Source organism: Camelina sativa, chromosome 17, assembly GCF_000633955.1.
Source record: "Camelina sativa cultivar DH55 chromosome 17, Cs, whole genome shotgun sequence".
NCBI classification, from domain to species: Eukaryota; Viridiplantae; Streptophyta; class Magnoliopsida; order Brassicales; family Brassicaceae; genus Camelina; species Camelina sativa.
Genome location: NC_025701.1, coordinates 26,437,847 through 26,446,586, shown reverse-complemented (window position 1 = coordinate 26,446,586; position 8,740 = coordinate 26,437,847). Strand labels below are relative to the sequence as shown.

General features: G+C 32.7%; 1 protein-coding gene across 8 annotated transcripts; it reads left to right on the top strand.

Annotated features, from left to right (window-relative positions):
• Positions 214-2,700, top strand: LOC104758070 (calcium/calmodulin-dependent protein kinase type II delta chain-like). 8 transcript variants are annotated; one of them, XM_010480881.1, is made up of 6 exons: positions 214-377; positions 497-555; positions 1,361-1,517; positions 1,621-1,744; positions 1,931-2,017; positions 2,271-2,700. In XM_010480881.1, the coding sequence occupies exons 1-5, from the start codon at positions 303-305 to the stop codon at positions 1,939-1,941; spliced, it is 426 nt and encodes a 141-aa protein (XP_010479183.1). In that variant the 5' UTR covers positions 214-302; the 3' UTR covers positions 1,942-2,017; positions 2,271-2,700. The 8 variants fall into 8 exon arrangements, with proteins under 8 accessions (XP_010479183.1, XP_010479184.1, XP_010479177.1 ...); XM_010480882.1 differs by lacking the exons at positions 1,361-1,517; positions 1,621-1,744 and adding an exon at positions 816-939 and having other exon boundaries at positions 497-712; XM_010480875.1 differs by having other exon boundaries at positions 214-555.

The window sequence follows — 8,740 nt, the reverse complement described above, 5'->3', positions numbered from 1 at the left end:
CTTATATTAATCTATATTAATTTTAGCATCACTTAATAAATAATGCCAAATATTTTATTAGTATCAGAAAATAGAAATGATGTTAATTATTTAGTTAACATCAATTCTCAAAAACGTTGTTAAATATTTAGTTAACATCAATTATCAAAATGATGCTAACTTTATTATTTACATCATTTCTAAATATAAATTTTGTTGAATAATACTCTTTCCTTTTCACCTTCCACACTTTGAAAAAATCAGACCTAATTTTCTCTCTGACATGGTTGGAGCGTCGATTTCAAAAGCTTCCGGCCAAGGAAATGGATCTCACACCATTCTCCCGCAAAAGAGACAGCTTTCTTCTTTATCTCCCAGTGACAGAACGAACAGAGAGGGTAAGAAACGCTCGACGATGCTAATGGATCTTGAGATTCTCGATTGTCCCATTTGCTGCGAAGCCTTCACAATTCCTATCTTCCATTTGACCCGACATCTAACATTCATCTTGTTTCAGCCCAGAGAAGAGAGAGAGAAAGCAAGAAAGAAAGAAAGAAAGAGAGAGAGATTGCTTAGATCTAGAGCCAACGATAGCGAGCCCATGTATCTCTCTCTCTCTCTTTCTCGCATCACAGCGATCCCTCTGTCAGACGAGAATTCATGGAATCCAAAGCAAACAGAGGATCCCTCTTTCTCGCATCACGTCATATCGCCGCCGCAAACATCGGCAAAGGTAAGTCTCGCCCCTTGTTCCTTAATCTTTTCTATTTCCGATTCGTTACCCTGTTCTAGGGATCAGAAAGTATCAAATTAGGTCTATTGTCAATGTTGTTCAGATTTGTCATTTTATGGGTGTGGTTCATCGAGATCTCAAGCCTGAGAATTTATTGCTTTCTAGTAAAGAGGAGAATGCTATGCTTAAAGCTACTGATTTCGGGTTGTCTGTCTTCATCGAAGAAGGTGAGCTATTAGGTTTTGTTTTTTGATGGAATTATCTTTGGATTGATAGTTTTTACGATTTGGTATGTCAACTGTTTGGAATCTTGACACTAGACTGTCTTGCATAAATCTCTTTTAGTATTTAAAAACTGCGTTTTCTTTGCTTTAATCATGATGTAGATTTGTGACTTATGTTCCAATGCATAGGGATCCTCTGATAATCACGAGAGATGCATCCTTACTAAGCTCAAGCAAGCAACAATGTAGTGGACACGTTACTTCTAAGATGAAGGGCATGGTTAGTTTCTCTCTTTGTCTCTTTTGGCTGTTGCGGTTAGGGTTCGATTTGTTCTTGTTGCTGTTTTTTTCCTTTGATTTAATCTTAGTTTCAATTTATATTTGTTTGACTTAATCTTCATTGTTTTTTGTTTTGTTNGCTTAGATCTAGAGCCAACGATAGCGAGCCCATGTATCTCTCTCTCTCTCTTTCTCGCATCACAGCGATCCCTCTGTCAGACGAGAATTCATGGAATCCAAAGCAAACAGAGGATCCCTCTTTCTCGCATCACGTCATATCGCCGCCGCAAACATCGGCAAAGGTAAGTCTCGCCCCTTGTTCCTTAATCTTTTCTATTTCCGATTCGTTACCCTGTTCTAGGGATCAGAAAGTATCAAATTAGGTCTATTGTCAATGTTGTTCAGATTTGTCATTTTATGGGTGTGGTTCATCGAGATCTCAAGCCTGAGAATTTATTGCTTTCTAGTAAAGAGGAGAATGCTATGCTTAAAGCTACTGATTTCGGGTTGTCTGTCTTCATCGAAGAAGGTGAGCTATTAGGTTTTGTTTTTTGATGGAATTATCTTTGGATTGATAGTTTTTACGATTTGGTATGTCAACTGTTTGGAATCTTGGCACTAGACTGTCTTGCATAAATCTCTTTTAGTATTTAAAAACTGCGTTTTCTTTGCTTTAATCATGATGTAGATTTGTGACTTATGTTCCAATGCATAGGGATCCTCTGATAATCACGAGAGATGCATCCTTACTAAGCTCAAGCAACAATGTAGTGGACACGTTACTTCTAAGATGAAGGGCATGGTTAGTTTCTCTCTTTGTCTCTTTTGGCTGTTGCGGTTAGGGTTCGATTTGTTCTTGTTGCTGTTTTTTTCCTTTGATTTAATCTTAGTTTCAATTTATATTTGTTTGACTTAATCTTCATTGTTTTTTGTTTTGTTTTTTTGTGGAAATTTTTACCAAGTATGAAAGACATATAAGAAGGTTTGCGAGAGTTTTATCATGTGTTGATCTTTCTGCCCTCAAAGCTCAAAATTCTGGTTCTTTTTGGTTGCAGGGGAGAGACATTTAACCATAATGCTTTGGAGGATGCACAGCAACATGCAAATCCTAATATGAGTATTATGCTAATTGGGAACAAATGCGATCTTGCTCACAAGAGAGCTGTTAGCAAAGAGGAAGGAGAACAGTTTGTCAAGGAACATGACCTGCTATTCTTAGAAGCACCTGCAAGAACAGCTCGAAACGTCGAAGAGGTGACACTGATTCTTTGAAAATATATGTGTGATAATTTAATTTTGTGTTTACATTACTTGCCAGTTTAGGCTACACAGACATGGTGTGCATAGTTTTTGTATTTTTACTTTCAAGTTTGTTTGTGAAACATTTGGGTATCTAGTTAAGATATTTTGTATGACTATGTGAGTCTTTTGGAAATGTAAGATAAGAATGCTTGTGGTAATTGAAAATATTGGTATTGGGATTTATTGGTTTTAAATTTGGAATTTCATTTCACATTTCTGATTTTTACAATTTTATAACAATTATACTGAAACCAAAATTAAAGCAAATTGACACTGTTTTATTGATAGCAATTTTGTAGCAAATTTGTTACATATTAAATATAGTCTTTTGTAACTTTTAGTGACAACTTATTTTGTGGAAATTTGTAACAACTAGTTACAATATATCTGAGACAAAATTGAAGCAAATTGATACAATAATAATTGTAGCAAATTTGTAGCTAATTTGCTACGATTTCTCACAATCGGGTATTTTGGAACTAACCTATAGGCGCAAATAAATTTTTGAAGCAAATTTGTAGCAAGCCAAATTTTGTGACAAAGATATGTACATAGCTACAATATTATCGGTAGCTATACAAACCAATATTTGTAGTGTATGCACATTACTTTGTGTTTACCTTCAACCGGATCGTATCCTAAAACGATTGTTATGTCATTCCAGCTCAACCTCGGTTTGGTTAAAGTTGAGATCTGTCTCGTGCTAGGGTTCCAAACTATCGGCGTTGCTGATATCTTAAGCAGATCAAACCCTGGACAGATTCCGTAGGGGAGAAGTTACTATTTCCTTCTGGGAATTTCATATAGGCTGAGAACAAAAGTAAGACCTTTTAGAATTCTGAAGTGAATGCTGATGTTGCGGAATCGAGGAAACAAACAACGTAACTTGTCAGTTTTTTGGAAGCATATTAAAAGAGTCGGCCGTGGGTATGTTGATGATCGATGGTGATTGATAACCAAAGCTTCGACACGCAACGAAGCCTTGCAACAGATTTCTCAGGCAGCCTTAAGAGTATCTGATGAGATACTACTTGAGGAAGAAGATGATGTAGCCATGGTTTCATTTATATTAATTAGTGGGAATATGTTTTCTTGCCCATGTTTTCACGTTCTTAACTAGTTGGTAATTTTTTAGTGTATTTAAGCATTCTCTATTATGTACTCGGACATGAAGAAAAAATTGCAGTAACTTGTTCTAAAGTCTTTAAAAACCAAAGTGTTCTTGTCTTTGTTCCTGATAACATTGATTGATAGGTCTCAGTTTAGGACAATCAATGTTATCAACAACAAAGACAATGTCATTTTTGTAAATTGGTTTGTTATAGCAATGTCAATAATATGTCACTATAATACGAAAGAATTTCAAAAACCAAGTATATTAAAACCAGTGTTCAAGAAAGTGCTATGCGGTATCTGGACGATGACCCAACGCTAGGTGGTTTAGGCATTTACAATATAAGACATTATATAGATGATATTATATATAAATTTATGTAAAAATATATGTTAAAAATATAAAACATAAAAAATAATAAACTAAAATTAAAAAAATGCATTTATTTAATTTAGATGAATAACATATGAACATTTGTAAATATGTATATGAATATGAAACTTAAAATTTCAAATATATGTAGTTAAAAATTTAAAATATATATTAAAATAATATTATGTGATTTTAAGCAGTCTAAACGGTTGTCTAAACCTCTACTGAGCGCCTAGACGGCGCCTAGACCGTTTTCTTGAACACTGATTTAAAACAAAAAGTATAACAATATATTAAATTACTCATAATATAATAACTCGCTTTTTAAAAACCAAATTCGCAAAATTATGTTTTATAATGACGTTCAAGTCATGATGTAGAATATACATTGTTGAAATAACTTCACGTACATAAACTAATACAACATATTATATATATATATATTTTTCTTTAACAATAAAAGATTTACTCAAACAAGCCAATAGGAAAAAGAAGAGTTAACATAAGTGATAGCATGCAGTTGAGTACGAACTTGTCGTGCTAGGCGATCCGCAAGTACATTTGCATTCCTGGAGATCAAGGTCGAGAAACGTGAGAATTCCTCCATATACACCCTGATGTCATCTAGATAGGCAGAGAAAGCCGGCCAGTCTGACAGTGAAGACACCATCTTCACCAAATCCGAGCAGTCAGTGAGAAAACTACATCTCGGAAATCATGGCCGATCATACATCGCATAGCCCACACAAAGGCTTCAACCTCAGCGTGAAGCGGTGAGAGACTTCGCTGAAAGTTTGAGGCACCCATGAGCGGAGAAGAATCTTGGGACGACCTACAAACCCAGCCTGCACCTGCAAACTTGTCTGTGTCTTTCCAAGAACAATCAACAAAACAACGGATTCCAGTAAACGCAATAGAAAGAGGGACCCCTTCCTGGAACAACCGAGGTTCGAAACGCGCTGGGGCCGTAAAACCCTCCTCCTCCTCAGCCTGTGCCGCAAACCATGCCGCCGCCTCACTGGCCGCTAACCATACTATCTCGTCCGACCTTTCCACTACATTTTTGAAAAACTTCGCATTCCTAGCTTTCCAAATGTACCATAGTAGCCAAGGAAAATCTACAGCCTGAGACCCGGGGTTTTGTGTCCCAAGAAAATGATCCACATTTGCAAACATGGAATCTGTGGGAAAACCAAGTGTGCCCGTCGGAACATTGGACCGAGCCCAAACCTTACGTGCAGGTGGGAACTTAAAAAGGGCGTGGTTGACAGTTTCAAGAGGAAAACCACACCGAGCACACTCCAAATCACAAGATATACCCCGGCGACTTAATTGCTTGGATTATTTTTCATGATTCTATATAAAATAAAATTTAACCAGTGCTATAGCACGGCTACTTATCTAGAATCATTAACAATATAAAACTTACAAAATAAGTGTCTTTTTCAAGTCATCATATTTAGCATATGGTTTTATTGCATAATATTTTATCTTAAAAAACTTTTAAAAACAATCACATAAATTATATTTTATAGAAAAATTACATTATAAATCAAATGAATTTCAAACCATGCTCTATCACGGGTCTTAATCTAGTAACTTATTTATTATGTTTTCCTGTGAGAATGGTTTCGTAATAGTGGGAAAAGGTTATGTATTTACATATGTTATTCTAATTATATCATTATTTTTGCCTAAGATTCAATAGCAATGCTTTGAGAAAACGACAACAATGCTTTGAGAAAATGACAGCAATGCTTTGAAATTAAATAGCTGTTTTGGGATTTCTGTAAAATTCGTATCATTAAATTAAATGTAATAAAACTAGGTGGAATTAGTAAAACTAATAGAACGGAAAGAAAACTAGGTAAAATGGAAGTAAAACTAGGTAAAACTAGGTAAACTGAAGTAAAACCAGTAGGGAAGGTGGAATTAGTAAAGCTAGTAGAACGTAAGAAAAACTATGTAAAGCTAGTAGAACTGAGGTAAAACTAGTAAGGGAAGGTAGAACTGAAGCAAAACTTTGAAAAACTAGTATAACGAAAGTAAAACTAGTAAGAAAAGGTAGAACTTAAGTAAAACTAGATAAAACAAGGTACAACTATCAGTCTTGTGAGAAATTTGCTCGGATTATTTTCCATGATTCCAACTTTGGTAAAACTAGTAAAACTATCATTTGCAATATCTCATCTACTAAATCAAATGCAGTAGAACTAGGTGAAACTAATAAAACGGAAATAGAACTAGGTAAAGTAAGTAAACCAAGGTAAAACAACGTAATATACTAGTAAGAGTAGATAAAACTAAGTATAACTCGGTAAAACTGGTAAAACTGAAGTAAAACTATTGTACAAATATTAGTCTCGTAACAAATTGCTTAAAATTTTTTCTATGATTCTATTGTTTGTTAATATCTCATCTACAGTTGAGAAAACGACAGCAATGCTTTGGAATTAAATTGCTGTTTTGGGAATTAAGTAAAATTCATAGCACTAAATTAAATGTAATAAAACTAGGTGGAATTAGTAAAACTAGTAAAACGGAAGTAAAACTAGGTAAAACTAAGTAAACTAGGTAAACCTAAGTAAAACTCGGTAAAACTATAAACTGAAGTAAAACTAGTAAAGGAAGGTGGAATTAGTAAAGCTAGTAGAACGCAAGTAAATCTAGGTAAACCTACTAGAACAGAAGTACAACTAGGTAAAACTAGTATAACGGACGTAAAACTTGGAAAACTAGTATAACGAAAGTAAAACTATAAGAAAAGGTAGAACTGAAACTAGATACAACTATCAGTCTTGTGAGAAATTTGCTCGGATTATTTCCATGATTCTATCTTTTGTAAAACTAACTATGGTTTGCAATATCTCATCTACTAAATCAAATGCAGTAGAACTAGGTGAAACAAGTAAACCGGAAATATAACTAGGTAAAGGAAGTAAAATCAGGTAAAACAAGGTAATACTAGTAAGAGAAGATAAAACTAAGTATAACTCGGTAAAACTGAAATAAAACTATGTACAAATATTAGTCTCTTGACAAATTGCTTGGATTATTTTCCATGATTCTATTGTTTGTTAATATCTCATCTACAATTGAGAAAACGACAGAAATGCTTTGGAATTAAATTGCTGTTTTGGAAATTAAGTAAAATTCATAGCACTAAATTAAATGTAATAAAACTAGGTGGGATTAGTAAAACTAGTAAAACGGAAGTAAAACTAGGTAAAACTAAGTAAAACTAGGTAAAACTAGGTAAACTTAAGTAAAACTCGGTAAAACTATAAACTGAAGTAAAACTAGTAAAGGAAGGTGGAATTAATAAAGCTAGTAGAACGGAAGTAAAACTAGGTAAAGCTAATAGAACGGAAGTAAAAGTAGGTAAAACTAGGTAAAACTAGTATAACAGACGTAAAACTTGGAAAAACTAGTATAACGAAAGTAAAACTAGTAAGAAAAGGTAGAACTGAAGTAAAACTAGATACAACTACAGTAAAACCTCTATTAATTAATACTCTATAAATTAATAAACACTATAAATTAATAAATTTTGCTGGTCCCAAGTCGGGCCAGTGTAAAAAGTAACAAAATTCGATAAGATAATAAGATAATAATTTTTTTGAAATCCCCATGTAAAATATGGTCCCAATAATATTATAAATTTATAATCATCTAAATTTACATATATATATATATATATATATAGTAATATAATAACATATCTTTCTCCTAAAGGTCATTTCTATAGAAAAATTGTAATGTTGTATTTTCAAACTATAACTATATCTCTAAAATATTTTATAACATTTCATAAAAATAGTTAAACTTTTAAAATTTTTCAATTTTTATATATGCATCATTTACAATTTGATAATTTGACAGACTATTAAAATAGGAAAATTGATACTATTCATTAATTTAAATTTATATATATCATATGTATACGTCAATTTGTCTATAATATTTGTAATTAATTGTCAATAATGTTTTCTAAATATTACAAGTTCAATTCCTAAACCATAAAATTTACAACATTCAAAAATCTAATCTTCTTTTGCTAAAATTGTATCAATTCATAATTTTTAAAATTTTAAATNAAGCTACTAGAACGGAAGTAAAACTAGGTAAAACTAGGTAAAGCTAGTATAACGGACGTAAAATTTGGAAAAACTAGTATAACAAAAGTAAAACTAGTAAGAAAAGGTAGAACTGAAGTAAAACTAGATACAACTATCAGTCTTGTGAGAAATTTGCTCGGATTATTTTCCATGATTCTATCTTTTGTAAAACTAGTAAAATTATGGTTTGCAATATATCATCTACTAAATCAAATGCAGTAGAACTAGGTGAAACTAGTAAAACGAAAACATAACTAGGTAAAGGAAGTAAAACAAGGTAAAACAACGTAATACTAGTAATAGAATATAAAACTAAGTATAACTCGGTAAAACTGATAAAACTGAAGTAACTATCCCACAAATATTAGTCTCGTGACAAATTGCTTGAATTATTTTCCCTGATTCTATTGTTTTTTAATATCTCGTCTACAGTTGAGAAAACGACATCAATGCTTTGGAATTAAATTGCTGTTTTGGGATTCAAGTAAAATTCGTAGCACTAAATTAAATGTAATATAACTAGGTGGAATTAGTAAAACGGAAGTAAAACTAAGTAAAATGCAAGTAAAACTAGGTAAAACGGAAGTAAAACTAGGTAAAACTAGGTAAACTGAAGTAA

Excerpts from the sequence above, each read along its gene's own strand:
- LOC104758070 (XM_010480875.1), top strand. The coding sequence starts at position 263 with ATGGTTGGAGCGTCGATTTCAAAAGCTTCCGGCCAAGGAAATGGATCT. Across the intron at positions 1,518-1,620 it reads CGCCGCAAACATCGGCAAAG|ATTTGTCATTTTATGGGTGT; the intron begins GTAAGTCTCGCC and ends AATGTTGTTCAG.